The 23559-nt window shown below is 34.1% G+C and overlaps 1 protein-coding gene across 6 annotated transcripts in view; it reads left to right on the forward strand.

Moving 5' to 3' along the window:
* Positions 1 to 23559, forward strand: part of NIPBL (NIPBL cohesin loading factor) — a 163928-nt gene that overhangs the window by 136249 nt on the left and 4120 nt on the right. For all 6 annotated transcript variants that reach the window (XM_018070272.2, XM_018070271.2, XM_018070277.2 and 3 more), the window contains 24 exons: positions 275 to 375; positions 1544 to 1682; positions 1894 to 1976; positions 2929 to 3061; positions 3866 to 4009; positions 5845 to 5934; positions 6178 to 6392; positions 6495 to 6597; positions 7262 to 7360; positions 7459 to 7605; positions 8681 to 8815; positions 9801 to 9899; positions 11397 to 11450; positions 12602 to 12710; positions 13290 to 13426; positions 14958 to 15098; positions 15371 to 15464; positions 15572 to 15726; positions 15984 to 16074; positions 19235 to 19408; positions 19953 to 20143; positions 20859 to 20966; positions 22245 to 22445; positions 22853 to 22999. In XM_018070272.2, coding sequence (XP_017925761.1) covers positions 275 to 375; positions 1544 to 1682; positions 1894 to 1976; positions 2929 to 3061; positions 3866 to 4009; positions 5845 to 5934; positions 6178 to 6392; positions 6495 to 6597; positions 7262 to 7360; positions 7459 to 7605; positions 8681 to 8815; positions 9801 to 9899; positions 11397 to 11450; positions 12602 to 12710; positions 13290 to 13426; positions 14958 to 15098; positions 15371 to 15464; positions 15572 to 15726; positions 15984 to 16074; positions 19235 to 19408; positions 19953 to 20143; positions 20859 to 20966; positions 22245 to 22445; positions 22853 to 22999 — 3090 coding nt within the window. The remainder of the gene's footprint in view (positions 1 to 274; positions 376 to 1543; positions 1683 to 1893; positions 1977 to 2928; positions 3062 to 3865; positions 4010 to 5844; positions 5935 to 6177; positions 6393 to 6494; positions 6598 to 7261; positions 7361 to 7458; positions 7606 to 8680; positions 8816 to 9800; positions 9900 to 11396; positions 11451 to 12601; positions 12711 to 13289; positions 13427 to 14957; positions 15099 to 15370; positions 15465 to 15571; positions 15727 to 15983; positions 16075 to 19234; positions 19409 to 19952; positions 20144 to 20858; positions 20967 to 22244; positions 22446 to 22852; positions 23000 to 23559) is intronic.

A 23559-nucleotide genomic window follows, 5' to 3' on the forward strand; every position in this document is an offset into this window, starting at 1 on the left:
TGTTTTCAAGACCCATTATACATTTATGTTATTTGAACATTTTAAAAAAATCTGTATTTGAAATTGTTTTAATCTATTTTATAAAAAATTAATTAAATAAATAATTGAATATTGAAAATCAAGACATTAAAATAAGGTATGCATCAATTATGATTTATTTTTCATTTAGAGTGTATGTTCTACATATATTTTTTTAATCATGCATTTAACAAGTGGTATTTTATGTATCAATAAATAATTTTCTAATAATCTTGTAACTATTACTATTAAATAGGTGTTCTCCCGGTATGAAAAACACAGACAGCTAATACTAGAAGAAATTTTCACTTCCCTTGCAAGACTACCAACTAGCAAGAGGAGTTTGAGAAACTTCAGGTAATTTCTGACATAAATTAATAACTTGTAAACTGTAGCATTTACAGTTTATAGATGTAGGATTTTAATCTTCAGTAATAACTATGTTAAAAATCTGTGTCTCCACAAGCTGCATTTTTTACAGGTAGAGATTTCAATAGAGGAATTATTTGACAAATGTCTTGTAATAATCACTGGTTTTTACGCTATCACATTAGTGCCTACCTACAAAAATAATTGAAATCTCTCATTATTTTGCTCAGCTAAGAATGTGAACAAGTGTGATGTCAGTGTACGCTCAGAGTTTTTTCCGTTGGACAATTTTTTGGTTCAGTCTGTATAGAGTTACATAATTTCTTCATTTCTAAAGCTTAATAGGAAAATTCTACCTGAATTTCTTTGAGGACACACTCAGTATACTCTTCCCAGAACAGGAATCAGTTTCATTTCAATATCATTTCATGTGTCAGGGATTATCATCTCTTTATATTGTTAAGGGTAGCAATAGGTGGTGTTGATGTATATATGGGCAGTAAACATCATACTATTTCTTAGGTTATGTCATGGGAGAAACATGGAATGTATTCATAGTCTTCTTACCAACTTAAGACACACTTAGGCTCTTGCATGCTCAAGTTTGTAGTCTGCTATGCTACGGCAGATTACCATAGGTGTAACTTGTAAAAGTCAATCAGGTCGTGGTCGTTATTTTCTCTTCTTTAAAAGCCATGTATATTTTGCATACTTTAAAAACCTATAGAAACAATAAATCATTATGGAAATGGTTTGATGTATTTTGTTCTGTTGTGTTGAAAGAGGACATGGCATTATACATAATAAATTTATTATTAAGTGTTTTAGCATGTAGGTGTTTGATTTATTAAACATTCCAGTAGCTTTTTCAGCTGATGAACTTCACAGATTCTCTGATAGCCCATCTTAGTGCTGTTTCAGTTCACCTCTTCTGCTGTTTCAGTTCACCTCTTCTACCTAAGAACAATACTGGTTTTTTTTAGATCAAATGTTACACTGCATAAGAAAGAAGCAAATAACTAGATAAATGTCTAGAATACAGATTTCCAGCTGTGGTTATAATTTTTGAAGGATACTATTTAAGACCAAAAATTTTTGTTGTGTTTTGTCATTTTTGTTTACTTTTGGTGTTAATGCTTTCTTTTCTTATTAACAGGTTAAACAGCAGTGACACTGATGGAGAGCCCATGTATATTCAGATGGTAACAGCACTAGTTCTGCAACTTATTCAGTGTGTGGTGCACTTACCATCCGCAGAAAAGGATTCGAATTCAGAGGAGGAATCAAACAAGAAAGTAAGATATTTTTAAAAAGCCTTTTTTGTGTGTGTGTTTATGGAAATGACTTATGCATGTAGATATAACATTTTATAATATTTTATTACAGTGCTGTAGTAAACATTGTAATTTTATGTTTGCTGTAATTTTTTGATGCGTGAGAAATGCTGATCTGGAAATCATAGTTCTGTGTATGCTATAGTAGACAAATGTATTTTGTTATTTTTAGGTGGATCAAGATGTGCTTATTACTAACTCTTATGAAACAGCCATGAGAACAGCACAAAACTTCCTTTCTATTTTCCTTAAGAAGTAAGTACTCTTGCATTCTTTAGTATATTGATGAAACCAGCTCCATATCAAGTCAGTCATACTTCAAGACAAACCTGACCACTGCACAGTAATAAACACCTATACATGGAGTTATTTATAACGGTATACTTTATAGGTGCTTCAGAGTTTCCGGTCTAGTCAAAAATGTGTGTGGAACAGGAATTCTGCACAGTGTAGAATTCTTTATACATTCAAGAATGCTTGATAGTTTGTTTAGGATTCCTTTATTAGAGGTCTATTACTTAAATGAGGCCTGGAAAAGAAGGTGGAGTAGATATATATAAGTCATGAAACCATGTTGATTCTATCATCAGATATAAAAACCCTAAACATTACTTTCATTTAGCTGAAGTTAGCAATGTTAATAGCTCAAAAGGGAAAAAAACCCATGCCTGAACAACCAAAGGATTTCAAAGAATACATCTTTAGGTTTTTATTGTATCAATTTCTACACTTGAAGCCAAAAAGCTATTTAATAAGCCATCAACAATCTCTCTGCATGATTCTGATGTTGTTAAACTTAGGGATGCCACATATAAATCAAAAATTATCAGGTGTTTTAACTTTTGATTTTTAATTTTATTTTTTTTTTACATTCTGATTGTAACCTTTATGAAGCATAATACTGAGATGTCTTATCACTATCAGATAAATCAAACCAAGATTAAGGAGTATAAACACATCACCTCTCAACTATCCTACTCCAGCTTAAGCTTTACAGTTCTACCTACTTTGTCTGTCCAAGTCAATGCAGACTTTATTGCAAAGCTAAAACTAAAAAAAAATCTTGGCAACAAAATTCTGTTAGCACGAATTAGCTGCTTTACATGCAATGCAACTTGGAGTGATAACTGTTTAGGCTGTTTCTCTGTAAATGAATAAAACAAATTTTCTGCTAGTTCTTTTACAAAATGCATTTTATTTTAAACAGGTGCGGCAGTAAACAAGGGGAAGAAGATTACAGGCCACTGTTTGAGAACTTCATTCAAGATCTTCTTTCAACAGTCAACAAACCAGAATGGCCAGCTGCAGAGTTGCTACTTAGCTTATTAGGAAGACTATTGGTAAGGGATTCTTGTTTTTAACTGTATGAATTTATTTTATACTACAATGAAGACTTTTTTGTTTCAGCTGAAACTACTACAGGAATGCTTTCTGATCATCTGCAACATATAAGGATTTTCTTGAGTTCTTTACTACTATGTAACACATAAATAATAAAATTTTGGTTAGAGGATCATTCATATGGAACTTCTTAAAAGTCATATGTATACAGTTCCTCATGGAAGTCCAGTTCCACTATTCCATTACATTTTCAACACAATAGCTGTAATTATTCATATTAAATATTTTCTCTAGACTGCTCCTTCATCATAGAACCAGAAAACAACTAAGTGGTTTGTTTTCTCACAATTACAGCTTTTGCTTATGTCATTTCACAGAATGGGAATGTTGCTTTTCAGTATCACAGTGTAATTAAATCAGTAATTTGAGCTATTTCTTGGAAAATATTTTATGGCTGGGAAAATGTAGCTTTATATTTGTGTGAATAATGAAGAAATAGCATTATGATGCTAAAGATCTCTGCTATTGAAGATGATCCGCTGTGTTAGTTGTCTGTTTTGTTTAATGAAAATATATATTTAAAAAAACAGTAAGAGGCATATTTGGAGAGAGAGAGGGAGACCCAATAAAGAGGCATTAATGTAATGTAATTAATGTATCTGTAATGTAATGGTAAGCTACATACTTTTATGCAACATGAAAGTCAGGTGAAAATTTTAGAAAGGTAAAGCAGTCTCTTGTGAGAAGAAATTCAGTTGCATAAATAAAGATTTGTATTTAATAGTTTATTCTACTTTTCTTAGGTTCACCAATTTAGTAACAAATCTACAGAAATGGCATTAAGAGTTGCATCACTTGACTATCTTGGAACTGTAGCTGCAAGACTAAGGAAAGATGCGGTCACTAGCAAAATGGATCAAGGATCTATAGCCAGAATCCTCAAACAGGTGTGTGAGACATCCTATGCCAGCTGGATAGAGATCTATCCATTCAAATACATGAAAATTATAAAGATATTTGAAAAATTGACATTATGGAGAATCACTGTTCAAGTTTCTGAATCAAATATACTGTATTTATTAGTATCACATTTGTTAGCTCAAGTCTTCCTTGCACCATCTCTGTAGTGATCCTATGAATTGGTTAGTTACAGTGGGTAATCAGTTTACCAGTTTTCCTGTGGCAATAGAGAGAAAATAATGGAGCAACAGTTATGTTCTTTCTTAGGAGACCTTAAAAATACGTATGTACCTGTATTTGCAATTGCAAAGTGGTAACAGTACATCATATGATAAGAAAATCTCATGTCCTATGTGTCCTTTTAAAAATGGGGACTTGTGTTTTTCTTATGGATGTTATGCATTTCTTTCTGAACTGCTAACAGCTGTTCTCAGCATTTCCCTTTCTGTTACCTGAAAAGACTTCAGATCTATATTACATGTACTTTACAGTGACCATTAGATTTATTTTTCTGCACTTTGCAGGCATTCAGTTGCAGAATGAAAAGCCATCTACTGCTTTATGAGAGTGATACTTCCCGTAACTTTTGTCAATTACAATATTCTACAACATATAGTGTCAAATCTTTATGTCCGTGGCTTTATATAATTTATACTTCTATTTACTAAGGGGTTATAATCCTCCACTGTTGACAGCAATTCTAACAGTTTTACATTTGACTTAGGGAGGAAGTATTTTAGAAAAATCCTTTTCTCTTTTCTTATCTCCAGAAGTTATAATACTATTGAAAGATATTCTAGAAAGATACATACCTAAATTTTTCTATTTGGTTTGGGCTTTTTACAGGATCACATAGTTGCTAGGCATTGGCATCTGCAGAAAATAACATTGCTGTGGGCAATTGAATGTTAGGAACATTTTTTCAGTTACTCAGGAAGCTTAACATCAGTAATGGTAGACAATACCATCCATGCATTGTGGAAGGTGTGTGTGGTACAGTACCATCAGTCAGAGCAGAGTGTTGTGTTATTGCTGAGTTTCACTTTACTGTTCAAATGGCAAAAAAATAAGAACAGCTGTTGGTAGCTGTTGTCATCAGAAACTTAAATTATTATTTCCATTCAGAAGTGAACTTACACCTCCACAGATTTTTCTTTCCTGCTAAATTGAGTAGTTAGACTCTCTTGGATATTTTCTTCTATGCTCTATCATTACCAGGATATTCCTTAATGATTGATAAATGCATAATGCACTCCGTACTGTGGTTTGGACTCCTTATTCATACAGTTAGTTTTTGGGGGGAAATCTGTTCTGTTTTGACATTTTTGAACAGTAGATTTTTTTTGTAGAAATCTGTCACAGATTGTCAAGTTCATTTGAACACCTGTGCATGCTTGTCATTAATTTATCTAATATTATATGCATTTTAGACATGCTTTGAACTCTTGAATTCATTCATTTTGGGGGAAAAATACCTTTCTCTGCTGTAACTTCAGCAACTGCAAGGATCAATGTGTTTCAGTATATTATTGAGGAAATAAAGGTGGTTTATGGGTTTGGGCCTTCTTTTTCCCCCTGTGACAGGGTCCTCACACAAGATCATAGAACAAAATGAATCAAATCAGTCAGTGTGTTTTAAAACCAGTCTTATTCCGCTTTTAATATTTTTTAGACTTTATAACTAATTGGTTAAAAAATTATTAGTGTTCTGCAATTATGCAAACAACTGACTTCAGTGTATTTTATGTGTGGACATGTGGATTTTCAGATAAGTACAACTGTGCAATATTCTGGTTTATAACTATCTTTCTACTTCTAACAGGTTTCAGGAGGAGAAGACGAAATTCAACAGCTGCAAAAGGCTTTGCTAGATTATCTGGATGAGAACACAGAAATTGATGCATCATTAGTGGTAAATTTCAGCTTTCTGTTGTCAGGCTTATATAAAAATAATTTCAATAATGTGTATTGAATAAAATGATTTTTGATTATACGTATTAGCACTTCAATTAAATTGTCACCCTAACATATACTGTTGTGTTTTCTAAAATAATATTGATGCATTAGATTCCCTTAATCTCATTATAAGTCTGTTAATTTTCTTTTTCTGTATCTATTGTTTTTGTTTTCTCTGCATCCTGCTGTATTTCTACAGTTTTCTCGGAAGTTTTATGTAGCTCAGTGGTTCCGTGATACAACTATGGAGACAGAGAAAGCAATTAAGTCTCAGAAAGATGAGGATTCATCTGAAGGAACTCATCATGCAAAAGATGTTGAGACCACAGGACAAATCATGCACAGAGCAGAAAGTCGCAAAAAGTTTCTTCGCAGCATCATTAAAACTGCTCCATCTCAATTCAGTACATTAAAGTATGTTTTAGTACCACTTACTCATTTATTAGCCATGGATTTGATGTTTTAAATAATTTTTTGTATCAACATGTCCTAATTAACACATGGAATTTGTTGCAGGATGAATTCTGATACTGTGGACTATGAGGATGCATGTTTGATTGTTCGCTACTTGGCCTCTATGAGGCCGTTTGCCCAGAGCTTCGATATTTATTTGACACAGGTAAATTGTGCTGGAAATCGTCATAAAGTAACACCATGTACTGTCATAGTCTGTATTGGTGTCGTAAGTGATTATGTTTCTTTTTCTGGCATTCGTTTTGTATGTCATAATGTACACCATTATTTTATTTGCCCATGTATGTGCATGGTGCAGTCATTATATGTACACAGTGAAAGGATCATTACAAAGTGATAAAATAGTTTTCACAGCTTCTGTAAGATGCATGCTTATTTGATAAGATTAATTCATTAAATTGAGTGTAATTTGATTTTCAAATACAAGCCAGATTGGCCAGTTGCTTGCATCTGTGTGTTGCTGTCACTTTGGAAGCTGCTGTTTGACAAGTGTCATTTCTTTGCTTTTTCTGGGAGAAAAGCAAAGTAGAATTTGAAATTAAGAAACTTAATGACCCATCTTAGAGAAGAGCAAATCCTACTAAATATCCATGTTTAGTTTTCAGTGCCATGAAACAACACTAGCATGCACCCTTTTACTCTCTGAAAAAATAAATTCAGGTTTTAGTTATTACTATCTTTATGTAGTTATTATTATTATTATTATTGTAGTTACATTGTTTACACGTTATTCTGGTGCATTTTTGTTGTTAACCAATGCTTGCTACCTTCCCAAAAAACCTGAATCTTTGTTTTTGTTCTCCTCCTAGATTCTGCGTGTACTTGGTGAAAATGCAATTGCAGTCCGAACAAAAGCCATGAAGTGTTTATCTGAAGTTGTTGCTGTAGACCCCAGTATTCTAGCCAGGGTAAAAAAGGAAATATCCATCATATGGCATATGTTCTTCTGTCACAAAATAAGTCTTCATTTCTTATTTTGCATCCTTGTTTCGTTTGTTTTTTTCAGCTGGATATGCAGCGAGGAGTTCATGGACGGCTCATGGATAACTCCACCAGTGTTCGAGAAGCAGCTGTGGAGCTGCTTGGCCGATTTGTGCTTTGTCGCCCTCAGCTTGCTGAGCAGTATTATGACATGCTGATTGAAAGGATATTGGTACGGTGACCTGTGGTGTTTATGATAAAATAAGTGGTGTTGAAAAACTTGCTGTTAACTGAGCTCGTATGTTTAATAAGCTGGAATGATATTGTTATATCTTATTGCTTGAATGGTGAGCATCATGCTTTAAAAAAAACCTTGTAAATTGCATCACTTGTTTTCAGAGAGGCTTTGTTATGTCGAAAGGTAAACATATACAGAAAGTTGTACTGCATCAGAACCAGGGATATATTCCTTTGATTCCATTACTAAGGCTCGAATTAGGTGAAATGAGGAATTTTGCTACATTTCTGAAGTCTGAAATATGGGTCATTGAGGGCAACTTATATATGCTGTTTTTAGTGGTTTGAAATGCTTATTAGAGTTTTTGTACCAAAAAAGTGCTAATTTTTTTCTAGATGTTCAGATAAAACACAATGTTAATTTAACTGTAGGATAACACTAGCTCTTAGCATCCATGTCAGGTTTTTAGTCAAGTAGTACTCATTTGCTGCAATTAGATGCTAGAAGAAGTTTGTGAAGGGTTTTGGAGCTAAGGAGGTCATGTGCGTACTACACTGCAGAAAGCAATTCAACCTGATATTCAGATTCAACAGATCTTGAATAAGGTGAAATGAAGTGAAAATCTTCCTCCATCTCCTTAGATGAAGCCTAGTAAAATGGAAAAGACTGCTTGCATGTGTCTTATCCATAAACTTTATCCAAAGGCTTAAAGTATTACCATCCAGATCTATAAGGAGTCTTGTGTATTCCAATAGAGTAGATAAAGCATCATCATATCTGGCTTGTAAGCTCTTGGATTAAGAAAAGGAGTTATGCATTTGCAACATCATGAGCTCTTAGATGGGAGGTTATAAATGGAGGAAGTGTTTCAAGATTCTGGGAACTCAGCCAAAACCTTTAGAACAAGTTATGCTGGGCTTTTATATAAGTGCACTCCAGAATATTTTAGTTGCCTTTTCTAAATAAATTTTGCAAGTCAGATTTGGTGATCTTCAAGTATTAATTTGTATAATACATAAATTAATGTTTCTGATTTGTTTTCAAGAGTGTAATTCTTTTCTCTTCACAGGATACTGGTATCAGTGTCAGAAAAAGAGTCATAAAGATACTTAGGGATATCTGCATTGAACAACCAACGTTCCCCAAAATTACAGAAATGTGTGTGAAAATGATTCGGAGAGTCAATGATGAAGAAGGCATTAAGGTAGAATGAAACATATCCTTCAGAATTTTAATTATCATTATTTTAGTGGTTCCATATTTTGACCAAAAAAAAAATCAGAAAATAATTACATTACTCCTTTGTAATATTTATGACTTCTAGGAATTTTTGAGAGCAGATATAACATTATAAAGTATTAGTCCCTGCTAATTTCATATTAATTCTGAATGTTCGATGAATCAATCATATTCCCCCTAAAACGTTACTTATGTGCTTACACTCTACACTTTGTGCAATGTATATACAGAGGGGCACAAACCTAAGATAATGTATTAAATCATAAGCCTGTTTGATTTGTTTAATTTGGCAAAATAATCTTAAATTTTTTGGGGTAATTAGAAACACACTTGTAGTGATTTTGTGTCAAGCTTTCAGTAGGATTTGAAATCTGCAACTTTGAAGCTGCAGCAGATATTTTTACCACTTGAGATACATTAATGGCTTTCTGAGAGGACAAAAAGCAGATGAACATCTAGATCCAAGGTGCCTCTGGGAAGGGAGGATGACCTTACTTTCTCTCATTCTTCCCTTTAGCTTTCTAACGATATCAGAAAAAATAGGGCATTATCTTCAATGCATTTTTTACATTTCCATGAATAAGAATCATTTTGGAATCATTTTGTTCATTTTCATTCTATTCTATTTTGTCCTCCATTCAAAAATGTTGAAAGGGAATATAGTAGTGTGTTTTCCTGAGGAATGCGGGAAGATGGTAACTCCATTTTCTGTAGCATCAGTTTCCACTGATTCATTTTGCTGAAGTTTGCACAGAAGTCAGTATAACTCCTGTAATAGCAGACCCAGGTCTGTCTCAGATAACATTTCCTTCAACAGTCTCACTTAGTTGCATAGTTTCTTGTGAACTGGCGTGGAACATCAACAAATCTGTTGTATGGATCTGTTAGAAATAATACTGGTGTAATGATTTAAGTTTATTTATTTATGCTAATATTTTCTTTTCCTGCAGAAATTAGTAAATGAGACATTCCAGAAGCTCTGGTTTACTCCAACTCCACACCATGACAAAGAAGCAATGACAAGGAAAATACTAAACATCACTGATGTGGTACGTTAAACAGATTTAAACTGTGTGTGAAATTCAACTATGTTTTTAGTATCTTTAAAGTATTATCTGTATTTTTTGGAAAAATTTATCAGATGGTTTTCTTTTTATCTCCTGGCATGAAATGTATGCGAATATTATTCATCTGATTGAACAGGCTGTAGGAAACTTTAAATGCTCTCTTAATCTGCTGGCAATGATAACTGGGACCACACTATATTCAGATTGCATAAAGTACTTGTTCATTTAAAACACAGCCACCTTCTAATATATTTAACATTCTGCAGGAATTGCTAGAAGGAGCGTATAGTTAAGCCTAAGTTCTCTCATAAAAGAAAATTTTCCTCAAACAATTGATAATGTATCAATTGGGTTAATAGGTTAGTAAAAGGTTAATAAAGTGTTTTAATAAATACAGTCATGTTCTTACTCAGGGTAAACTAGTGTCTGCATAATCATGTCTTACTTTTTAGGAGCAGCAAATTAAAGGGCTCCAAAATAAATGTCTCTGAAATGAAAATGCTTTAATTTGTAGTGAAAATATCTTGTATAAAGCCATTGTGCTGAAAAGGTGTTTTAATATCAATTATACAAAGATGTAAATATCAAATAAAGGCCCTCACTTCATTACTTACAATTATAGGTTTAAACTTCGTTCTACTTTATAAAAGTATTTTTACAAAATTATAGTCTAGTGTGCATTTTTCCAATCTGAGAAGTCAGTCAATTTGACTTCAGCTAAATTCTCAGTTCTCCTGCCGGTTCTAGTTTGAAGCACCTGTATGCTGTTTCTGATATATGATAGCAGTGAGGGCTTGGTTTGTTTATATAAAAATACATATATATATCTATATATATATATTGGTGTATGTGTGTGTTTGTGTATATATGTATATATAGTTTTCTCTGGTGACCAGTGACAGAACCTGAGGGAATGGCCCGGAGTTATGTCAGGGGAGGTTTGGGTTGGATATTAGAAAAGAGGTTCTTCACCCAGAGGTAGTTGGGCACTGGAACAGGCTCCCCAGGGAAGTGGTCACAGCACCAAGCCTGACAGAGTTCAGCTCTCTCAGGCACATGGTTGAATTGTTGAGGTGTCCTGTGCAGGGCCAGGAGTAGGACTCAATGATCCTTGTAGGTCCCTTCCAACTCAAGACATTCTGTGGTGTACATGCCTGCTTGTTTTCCATGTGTCAGTCTTGTATTTGTGCTTAAATCTGTGCAAAATGTTCTACAAAACAAAAATTTGTTTTGCATTAGAGCCAGCAGTCTCCAGTAAAATATGTAGGCTTTATATTGTATGAAACATCAATTCTAGAGTCACTTAAATGAGAATTTTTTTTCAAATGCAGAAGAAAGTTTCTTATCTCCATTGTTCTGAATGCATATGAAAATACATCTATGCATGTTTACTGGTCTTTCGAGATGACATCTGTATTGAAGTAATTTTTCCTTAGATACCTTCTTTATTAACCAGTTTATTCTCAAAAATACTTCTAGGTTGCAGCTTGTAGAGACACAGGGTATGATTGGTTTGAACAACTTCTTCAAAATGTAAGTAATGAATTTTGAATATGTGGTATAATTGTTAGAATTTTAACATTTCTTTTGGTACTAAACACATAGAAATGGGACTCCAAGAGCAATCCTTTACAGTAGTCAAATTCAGTTCCTACCCTTTAAATATCTGACCAATTCTAACTCCATTGGTGCAGTTTTCTTTATCTCTGACATTAGTTTCTGTCTTTGCAGATCATCTCTTTTAAAAATACTTCACTTCTTAGTTTTGGAGGGATTTTGTTTGTTTTTAATTTCATCATCTCTTTGATAATGAGTGACATAAACACGTGGTCCACAGCTAAGATACTTAATTCTGAAATGAGTCATCTAGTGTAATGTAGATTTTTTTTTTTAAATTATAAATAAGAATATTTTCACATGCAGTGTATTTGCTACACAGTTTAAGGAAGCAATTAATCTTTGTAGGAAAAGTTACTTCTGCATTATATTTCATTTATATCTAATACAGAAATTTCTAAACACTGAAGTTGGTTTTTTTATATCTCTTAACATGTGTTGTCATTCTCTACATCTTGTATACGCTGGTTAATTTTCAAGCAAAAAAACCTTTTTGAGTTTATCCTAGCCTGGAGTGTCATGAAAATAGATAACCAAGTAAATCAGAGCCTCTTCATTAAGAGCCTCTTCGGTAAAGAAAAGGCTGCAGTATGATCTCAGTGCTTCTTAGATATTAAAAGGATTTTCATGGACAGTACCCGAAGTCATATGAAAGAAGGCTAAACAGTTTTGATAAAACTGTTAGATCCTCATTTGATATTTTAGCTTAGTGTCAAAAACATTTGTTTTGAATTTACCCTTTATTTCTATAAACTCTTTATTTCTAACTCCTGTTAATTTCTGCATTATTCCATTAAGCATAAGGTCACCTTACATCTCAATGCAAAAAATAGTAGAACTTCTATGGATTCTTATTGCAGTTAGTTTTTCTTTACTTATCTTTGATTTTGATTTGTTTTTTAAATTCACATAATTTTTTCTTCAACTTGTAAGCTTTATGGAGAATTAAATACTTTTGTAGTCTAAAATCCTTGTGTATCTGTAGTAGTTGTTATAAAACCAACATGTATCCTGTGCAAATAAATGCAGCATTAGTACTAAACCATTTTCTGTTTCATCTGCTACAGCTGTTGAAGTCAGAAGAGGATGCCTCATATAAACCTGTGAAGAAAGCCTGTACTCAACTCGTTGACAATTTGGTTGAGCACATTCTTAAATATGAAGAATCTTTATCAGGTAATAAAATATAAAACTCAGCTAAAGTCCCTTGAATTTTATATGATACTGTAACAGTTGTTGAAACCACTGTTGCAAGAGGTTACTGTTACGGAGTTCCTGTTACAAAGCTGATTGTAATGAATTATTGCTACTAAGTTCATTATGAACTTTTGAGCACTGTATAATAATAAGGCTTCCCTAATTTTCACTAGCTAACCACAATAACAGAACTACTTTTAAAATAACTTTTTCAGCCTTTCAGATCACTAAAATCAAAACAAATGTGGCAAGTTTTATTTGCATTAGTATGTTCTACAGTTGTAATAGGACTCAGTGACTGGGCTAGTCTTCTGTGTACAGTAAGGAGTTTAAAAACTAGTGATGTCTTTGAAGCATCTTTGCTTCTTTTTTCAAGTATTTTTGGTCACATGCAAATGTTAACACATTATGTTCTCATCTCTATTAAGAATATTCTGATTTGATCTTGAAAGAGATGCAATGAAAAAAATATTCATACAATGCTTAGGCCATATGTTTTTCATTGCTTAAGCAGCACTTGGACTTTATATCATTTTTGTATTTTGTGATCTTTTGCAGATTCTGACAACAAAGGTGTGAATTCTGGTCGATTGGTTGCTTGCATAACCACTTTGTTCTTATTCAGTAAAATAAGGCCCCAGCTGATGGTCAAACATGCCATGACGATGCAGCCATACCTGACCACTAAATGTAGTGTAAGTAGAGAAAATCAGTCTTTCTTTTTCCCTAGATAATTGAGCATGAAAACAGCTATCTTGTATACTTGCAGCAATTGAAGGTAGAAGTAAAAGAAAATTTAATATTGTGAGTTTACTTTGTGGGTATCATAGCTTTGAAAGTTACTAGGTCCTTTTGAAGATCTCTGTAGATTCTAAGATGTTCTTCCTCATCTTCTACCTCCACATTTTACAGCCAAGTGAAACTGAAACCTGTACTGCCTCTTTCCCAGTTTTTCTCCTGTTATAAAATAATTTCATAAAATTGTTTTGGTTTATAGTCACAGTTGTAACAGTAGTTAATATTTAACATATGAGTCTTAAGACTAAGGATAACATTGCATAAGATAGAGTGATCTAATATATAGCAAATATATGAGAAGGAAAATGTCTTGATCCATCCTCTTCCAGACTTCATCTCTCACTTCTGTAGCTCTAGTGCTCTTGTATTCCTCTGTAAGACATTGTAGAGAGCTCTCATACAGAAATCCTCCCCAGCTCTGGTTTCTGAACCCCTGCAGTGATTTCTGCCCTTTATATCTGACACTCCTGATCTGGTAGAAGGAGCAGGGCAGCCATGGCTCAAAGAGGAGCAAGGGTGGGTGGCAGCAATGCCTTTCATTAGGTCAGCTGCCCAGGGCAGCCTTGAAGAGTAATTATTACCACCTTAGATTGGAAATACAGCCTGGCATTTTCCAGGTGCAACCCTTGTGTGTTCTCTGGGCACATTTTCAACAGACTGTTAGAGCTGCTTTTGAACAAACAGTATGGGAAAGAGTAATCTGATTATTTACCAGCTGCAGCTTGTTTGGTGGGTTGCATCTGTTTTATACTTACACAGGTTGAGATGAGTCATAGAATTACCACTGACAGCTTGAATAGGTCAAATAGCTTGACAGTAGTATTTGGGATTTATTCTGTCCTGATTAGTGAGCTTGATTTGTCAAAAGACTATTTCAGGATGTCTCTGTAATAGATAAATATAGATAAATATTTTCCATAGGTTTCCATAGGTTCCATACTTAAAATACATTTACAGTCATGATAATGCAATCCAGTAATAATTTTTATTTTAACTTCTACACTTGTACACATTATCACTTTTTCTTTAAACCACATTAAGTCATAGCACAACTTCATTTTGATGCTGATACCGGTTTCCAGATGTTGTGCATTCTCTAGTTTGCCTGTGTCTGGAAGAGTTCCTGAATTTCATGTAGGACTCCAGAAAATTATGAGACCAAAAGTTTTTCAAGTCTGATAGAGCTATGATGAGAGTCGTAATTCTGCTTATCCAGTCCTTTTTTTCCCAGAACTTCTGTAGTAAACAGAACTAAATTTCATAGTAATACACAATTTAATAGCAGATGTAAATATATAAATATTGTTTCAGATGTTTACAAAATATCTTAAATATTTGGGATTTTTAACTATCCATGCATATTAGTAATACTTAGCTTATAGGTAACATGACCAGAAATGTTAAACACTGTATATCCTGTTGTTTCAGACCCAGAATGATTTCATGGTGATCTGCAATGTTGCAAAAATCTTAGAGCTTGTAGTGCCACTAATGGAGCACCCAAGTGAAACCTTTCTTGCCACTATTGAGGAAGACCTCATGAAACTCATCATCAAATATGGCATGACAGTAAGCTTTTAATTGCTACTATTCTGTTGATTCCATTTCACATGGAGTTTGGTTTGAAGACAACGCCATAAAATTCAGTGTACTTGGTTTACCAGAGTTTGTACATGATGTTGTTATTTTTTAATAAGTTCAAGCAGTCCAGGAGATGGACATAACATTATATCTGTTAGATTATTAGTTTTAGTTCAGCATAGCTTTTTGCTGCATAACTTCACAAAAATCTCAAGTTTAACTTCTAAATATACAATTCATTTGTTCTTCCTTGCTTCTAGGTGGTTCAGCATTGTGTGAGCTGTCTTGGGGCTGTTGTGAACAAGGTCACCCAGAACTATAAATTTGTATGGGCCTGTTTTAATAGATACTATGGTAAGTAAAATCACAAGTAGTTGTCACTTTTCAGTTTTGGCTACAAGTCTTGTCTCAGTGATACACCACAATTAAACACTGTAATAAAAACTTTTGTCTTACTGCAGGTGCACTTTCTAAATTAAAAAATCAACACCAAGAAGACCCCAACAGTACAATACTTACTGCCAATAAACCAGCACTCCTTAGGTCACTTTTCACTGTTGGAGCACTGTGTCGGCATTTTGATTTTGATCAGGAAGATTTTAAGGGCAACAGTAAGGTAAAATAACTTTTATTTACTCTCCGTGTCTTAGATATATTGAATGCTCCACTTTAAGTTGAAAGCACACTACTTGTAATTCCTCAGAGCTGTGTATTTTTCTGTAATGCATATGGTATAGCTTTTTGTGGTTTTGCAAAGGCTATGCAGTAAGATTGTGTGTCTTCTTTTTCTTTTTGATATTTATGCTTTTGTAAGAGATTAAAAACATCAATTTCATCTTCAAATAGCTGTTATTTTTGTTTTGATTTGCTCAGGTTAACATTAAGGATAAAGTACTTGAACTGCTGATGTACTTTACGAAGCATTCAGATGAAGAAGTACAGACAAAAGCCATTATTGGCCTTGGTAAGAAATATTAATAGCTTTTATTATTTTTGCTCCAGTAAAAATCTATGTGTATCGGTAGGAATTCCTGTATTTCTTTGTCACAAGGGAGTTTGTTTAAAATCAAAATTTACTGCATGTTTGGTTTGAGAGCTGGCTATAGAAAACCTGTCAAAAGGTTGCTAATTGCATAATTCTGCATCAGACTGGGTGCTTTTGACAGTGAATGCCTTTTGATGTATGACCAAGTTGTAAAGTGCAGCAGATTTCCAAGGTAACGAAGATGTTATTTTTTTCTCCAAAAGCAAGTATATTGTAACTCCAAACCTTGTTTTTCAGTCTACCAGGTAAAAAAGTGCTGGAAAAACTTTGAATATTCTAAGTGTAGGAGCAGACACTGTGCAGGAGTCAAGAAGACACTGTGCAGGAGTCAAGAAGACACTGTGCAGGAGTCTGTGCAACTGCCAGAACTCTGGCAGTTTATACTGGCTGAGTGGCCTTTGTGAGATTAGCATGGCATTTCAGTGATTTCAGTGGTGAATGAACTGCCACTGTCTGATTCATGTCATGTTCATTTTCTACTTCTCTGTCTACATCTGAGAGAATCTTATTTGGGCAGATAGGCCTTGGTTTCTGGGAAGGTTCAATTCAGGGTTATTGCTTGATCTAAAGTAAGTTGTCTCCGAGGCATGTGAGCTTCCATTGTATGATTTACTGTGGACAAGATGTTTGCCTCTTTATGTTGCTATTTAGGGGACTTTTTAGATATTCTGCTTCAATTCAGCTTAGAGCTTTGAGGATAAAGACCAAGACTGAATCTTCATTTCATGTTCTGTGAGAAACCATTTCAGACAGCTGAGCAGAATCAATGGCATTGGAGTTGCCTCTGTTGTGGGAGCAGTGCTATGGAATACTTGGAGTTTTTCCAAGCATTACATCAATAGTCCAGTCCAACTTATTTGTACTCTACAGAATAATGCCTGTGGGGTAGGAACTGTATTCCTTAACCATAGGCTTGATTACTTTGTTCATGGATTTGGAATATTCTGCATTTGCCAAAAATGTTTCTAAATTATAGACTGAATTGTGATGGGTTTTAGCTAAGGGGTTAAAATAGGGATGGCTGTCCATAGTCATTCATCAGATTTTTTTTTTCTCTGCTTTAAGTCTTTATTTTAATTAAACCTTACTTTTTTAGTGATACATCGATTTCATCTGAGCACTGGTTCCATTCTGAGGGTAGCTGTTGGATGTATGTAAACAGTGTAAATTTCCATCCTATAGGCTGCTAGTTGAGCAAAGTTGTTAAAGTCATTCAGTGTTTGTGAGCAGCAATAAAGTGAAAAGGACTAGCAAGCTAATTCAACATCGGTACATGGTGAAAGGTGTCACATGGAGAATGTGTACTTTCCTGTCAGCATATCATTTTAGTAAGGACATTCAACAGTTTTAGCCTTTGCTTTGAGATGTGCTGCTGCTGTTGAAGAGTTAAGCTTAACCCGAAACTTAATAATTATGGTTGGTTATGCTTCTCTTCCAGATATGTATTTACAAAGCAAGTTGAGGATATAAACTTTTGTTAGTAAATTTAGCTAAACTTGTAAGTACCTAACAGTTAATATCTTAGTCAAGTTCAGTGCTTCCTCTAAGGACTGTTAATAGAGTGAAAACAAAAGCATGAAGAATAATGATGTGATGGGATCTCTTGAGATGTGAAGTCAATCCTTAAAAAACCACGACAAGTGCCTTTCTTCATCTCCTATGACAGCTGTGCCAAGGAAGATTTCTTCCCCAGTTGACCAGGGATGGAAAAATACAAATTTCCCTGAGAACACTGGTGGTTTAGATGCCTTAAAGCGAATGAAGACAAATGTGATATGGGTTGTTACACATACGTCCATATGCTTTTCATTTTTAAAATTAACCTTAAAAATGGGTTGGACGTTGGACGTGGTCAAGTTACAAACACCAGTATACACTTGTATAGGGTGCACAATCATACCACATACTCCTAAGACCACTATAATTCCTTTCCCTCCTCTTTTCCCACCTGCTTCTCTGCTTCTTGCTTTGAGACCAAAAGGGGATTTTAACACACTGAGGTCTTACCTTGGACTTAGCCTTTACCTACACTGTCTTTTTGTTGTAAGGAGCCAGTTTTAAAAATGTGACTCAGTCTTCCCTCTGTTACAGCTATTTTTATACATTGCTCTTGCATAATTTTGTTTTCTTTCATTTTTCCTCTCATTCTTTTATGTTTCTATATCTTCTGTGTGTTCATTCAAAAGCTGAGTTTCCTGCAGTCATAAAAAATATATTTAATGTCTGCTTTTCCTCAACAGTATTTAAAAAAATAATCAAATAGTTAAATGTAAATTAAATGGGGGTGTTATGGTTCCATTACTGTTTTTTATGATACTGCATAAGAGTTTGTCAGCAACACTTATAAACTTATGCACACAATCTAAAATTGTGTATATTACTACTAATTTAGAAAAAATTTTATGAAATACAGACTTAAGAACAGCTAGTTCCTTGACAAGGGTAAGGCTGCAGCTAAAAACAGTTCTGGAGTGTGTATTTCCAACACATGTAGTCTTGGGAACACTTCAGATAGTTTTCAAGAAAAGACCTTAATAGATACATGAATAATGATATCAAGAGGCATAAATGTTACTGTGTTCACAGCTAATTTTTTTGTTCTATTATGATGTTAAATATTCATGATATTCATCAATTTTCACACTTCTTCTCTGCCTCCATGTAAGTAACACTGTACAGTTTCAGAAGAATGTTTATCTCCAAAAGTATTAGAAAAATAACAGGTAATTTTTAGTAATGTTCCTTTTTTGTTCTTGTGAGAGCTCCTAGTCATTGAGATGCAGCCACTATACTGGACCTGGATCCAGACCTGTATAACTTTTTAGTGCAGCCACGCTGAGTCAACATCCCATTTTATCCCTCAAACAGAGTCATGGTTAATAGAACTGTCATGGCTATCAGAACTTCTTATGAGCTATAGATGGTGTCCATATGGAAATGCAATACTGTTTAGACTAGAAAAAGCTATGCTGTTGGGAGGAGATAAATTTCATTCCTCTCTATTGAAGGACTTAAAATGCAGAAATACAATTTCTAGATAATAATAATGAGAACTATTTCTTCTTTTTTCCACCATTAGGATTTGCATTTATCCAGCACCCAAGTTTAATGTTTGAACAGGAAGTGAAGACTCTGTACAACAGCATTCTTTCAGATAAGAACTGTTCAGTAAACTTAAAAATCCAGGTGTTAAAAAATCTCCAGACCTACTTGCAGGAGGAGGATACACGTATGCAGCAGGCAGACAGAGACTGTAAGTGCCGAGTTCTTCTGTGCTAACGAGGCATGCATAACTTGACTTTGTTGCATACAATTACTATGTGTCTGCACTGACTCAAAATTGTAATCAGATCTGTAGTATGTACACAAAGTATTTTATAAGTATTTAAAAAGAGGTTTTTGCATAATAGGTGTATTATTTACTTTCAAGATATAATTAATTTATACTTACAGCATAAATGCTGGAAGGAGTCCAGAATACGTAGTTGCTATAATGATGGTTGTAATAATTTTTATCAAAAAACCCTCTAAGTTTAATTTGCAGATAAAAAATAAAAAATACAACTTTTTTTTTAAATTAAAAGCCTTTATTAAGGAATAAGACTTGAATTAAAATAGTTTCTCTGTAGTTTTTTTATATATGTTTAGACATCAGACTGTTCTCTGTTTCATGCCATCATTTTAAGACAGCTGAAATGTGTATTTATTGTGAAACTTAAAAATCAGCATACATCAAGTAAGGCAAAACAAGTGATTATACCATGGTGAGTATGCTGTTGCTTTTGTCCTTTTCACAGGGAAAAAAGTAGCAAAACAGGAAGACCTGAAAGAAATGGGTGATATTTCCTCAGGGATGAGTAGTTCCATCATGCAGCTATATCTCAAACAGGTCCTTGAGGCTTTCTTTCATAACCAGTCCAGCGTACGCCACTTTGCTCTAAATGTCATTGCACTGACGTTAAACCAGGGCCTCATCCATCCTGTACAGGTATGATAAGCTTTTGTGCTGAGACTTCTTGTTATTCATGTTTTAAGAGGCTTTCATGCTTACTACGTAAATTTCCAGGTTTTCTCTTCTAGTTAAGTTACAATAATTTCTTATTGTAGCAAGAGGCTTTTACAGAAAGCATATTTTGAAATCTCCTTTATGTTGTTTATCCAGTGAGATACCACATTATCTGTATTGTCTACTTTTGGATTATGATGTAAAAGCCCAGGCAGTTCCTAAAGAGCATGTAGAAATATACACTGGAGTGTATTTCTATTATGAATTCAAGGTTTACACTTTGTCCTGTGTCAGCTTGCTTCCACCTGAATCCCTATATGCTCCAAACACTATGGAACTGCACAGTCAGTGTTAGAACTTCAGTCATCATTTCCATTATTCTTTGCTTATACCATGTTTTTGTAATTAATTTTTGATACTGCATCCACTGCACATGTCCTAAGTGGTGTTTTGAGGGTTTTTTTTAATGAAATTGTCTGTATGCTAAATTGACTTTAGAGTTTGACAAAAAGGGAAGTACTCATAACTTCTTTAGAATGCTAGTGTGTCACAGTATATTGTACTATTAACTTGTAAAAAGTAGTTAGGTGGTAAGTTGCATGGAGCTTCCTATTCTGGTTTCTGCAGTAGAAACAAAGCACAAAAAACAAAAAGAAGGTACAATACCTCTGAATAATCATTTCATTTGTTTTTCAAGTGCGTGCCATACTTAATTGCTATGGGCACAGATCCAGAACCCTCCATGCGAAATAAAGCTGACCAGCAGTTGGTGGAAATAGACAAAAAATATGCTGGGTTCATTCATGTAAGTAATTCTAATTTAACATATTAGAGAATACTGTTATATTCTTTAGTGGTTTAATATCTGAGTACGCTTTAACTACAGAAAAAAGAGTATATAAAGTCACAGATAAACAATAACTAAGCAATTGTAAAGATGATCTTAACTGTTTCCCCTGTTTGGATATTTCTGTTCTGAGAAACAGGATAAAATAATTTGAAGTGTCTCTTCTAGTACAAAATTTCCTTTAATTTATAATTCACAGTACTATTTTCCACACTGAGTAGTACTTGATAAGAGGGAAGGACAAGTGTTTCATAATGTTTAGCAGTGGTTTTCCTGTATCAGTGGACTAGGGAGAAGACCGTGTAACAGTTGATTAAGTCCTTAGTGTATAGGTATTAGAATGTACAAGGCACCAAGGCTTTATAAATTGTAATCTAAGCAGGAGGAGCATAGGAAGCTGTTTAGATCCGATGAATCTTGCTGAAAGGAAAACCTGAGAGCTAAGTGAGGACATGTGGAGTTGTGGCATCGTGCCAATCGTTCTGCTTAAGGTCTGAGATTAAGCTGCAGCATTCTCCTTATTTTAGAAAATCCCAGTCTAGGTTCAGTGTGTGTACTGCACTGTAGGACTTTTAATGTGTGCTTGTATTGTACTGCAATGGGAGCATGCTGGTGGCATCCAAACAGATACCTAATCCATTAGATGAAATGTAGCAGATCGAATTTGGTATGTTAGGTAGCTGGGATTTAACGCAGTGTATAGATGCAGAGACAACTTCTCTGAACAGCAGCAGAGTATGAAGAGAATTGAATATGCAGCCTAACTAGAGATTCAGTTTGTTCTGAAGCTGGAGCGGGACCCTTGAATTAAGTAAAATCAACTGGAAATTACAGGATATATGAAAAGAAAAACCAAACAAACCTCATTTTCTGTTTGTTAGTCCTATTGCACTCATATGGATTCAGTTGGTTTCGCTACAAATGATACCAAACATGTACATTTGGTAAAATAGTCTGTTCATGTATGAACACATTTCAGTGTTCTTGAAAATCGTTTAAATTGAAATACCTGGAGGTAGTGGGTAGACAGATTAGCTGTATGTTTCTAGCAGAATTTACAGTCAAAGCAGTTCACAAGAAATTCTGATCTCTGACACAAGTTTTCAACTCAAAAGGTAATATTGCCTCAGTACATGTTTTAAATTTAAACTTAAGATGAGCATTTCTTTAAAAAGAGTAAGTTGTAGTGCTTTGGAAGCAATGGTTTGAATAAAAACAAATACATTTCCATTTCAGATGAAAGCAGTGGCTGGTATGAAGATGTCTTACCAGGTACAACAGGCAATTAATACCTGCCCAAAAGATCCTGTAAGAGGTTTTAGACATGATGAGTCATCCAGTGCATTGTGCTCACACCTGTACTCCATGATCCGAGGGAACCGTCAGCACAGACGAGCCTTTCTCATTTCTTTACTCAACCTCTTTGATGATACCGCAGTAAGTACCACATTTCTTTCACTTAAAAAGAAGCTAAAATGCAGCATTACAAGTTTAAATTCTCCTTTTACAATGTATTTTTGCGACATAATTACTGACAGCTATTTCCCTAACGTGCTTTGTTTGCTTTGTAATATAAGATATTTATCTATATAATAGAATGCATTTGTTACTTTTATGTAACTCTGTACCTTTTTATACTCAGTTTGGACTGATCAGAGATAGTGTGTCTTTGAGTATGACTAAATTTTGCATGTATATATATTTTGTGTAGGGTGGGTTTGGGTGGGTATATAGAATAAAAATTCTGATAATTGTTTTGTTCCATACTGTTGGGAACACAGGATAAGTGTATGAATCCAAGATATTTGTATGTGTATTTATGTAATTTTTTCTTTAACTTGCAGAAAACAGAGGTGAATATGCTTTTGTACATAGCCGACAATCTAGCCTGTTTTCCTTACCAAACACAGGAGGAGCCGCTGTTTATAATGCATCATATAGACATTACACTATCAGTTTCTGGTAGCAACCTACTACAGTCATTTAAAGAGGTATATGCATTTATATTTATTATAGTGTCAACATAAGCTGCTCTATAACATGCTAGATTTTTCAGTGCACCATTATTATGGTGTGGACCAGTAGCATTGCTTTGTATGTAACCAGTAGTAAAAAACCAAGCAACATTACCTGTTCCGACCTGCATCTCGTAGATGCTAGTTCAAAACTTTACTTACATTGCTGCTTATGTTAATAAAAAAGAATGATGAATTTTGAGATCAATGCTATATAATTTCCCAATATGACTGAATAATAATTAATTGCATGCATTCTGGAAGTACATGAATAATCATGGAATACTAGTTTATTGTGGTTGGTTGTATAATTTTAATAATAAAATCCAGTTGACAATTTATTTTGTTATCAAGTGGCAGTTGCATTCATGTTGCCTGAGAGACTTGAAATACATAGTTTATTACAAGAGAGGGGTGGGCAATATTTCTTAAGGCAACACATAAGAACCTGAATCATGATAAGTATCTGTTGTTATGGCAATACACAACCCTGTAATTAAAAAGCCCCTGCTTCTTAAAGATTTAAGTGTCTTTCT

The sequence above is a fragment of the Manacus vitellinus genome, unplaced genomic scaffold (assembly GCF_001715985.3).
Source record: "Manacus vitellinus isolate BGI_N305 unplaced genomic scaffold, ASM171598v3 scaffold_18_pilon, whole genome shotgun sequence".
Classification (NCBI taxonomy): Eukaryota; Metazoa; Chordata; class Aves; order Passeriformes; family Pipridae; genus Manacus; species Manacus vitellinus.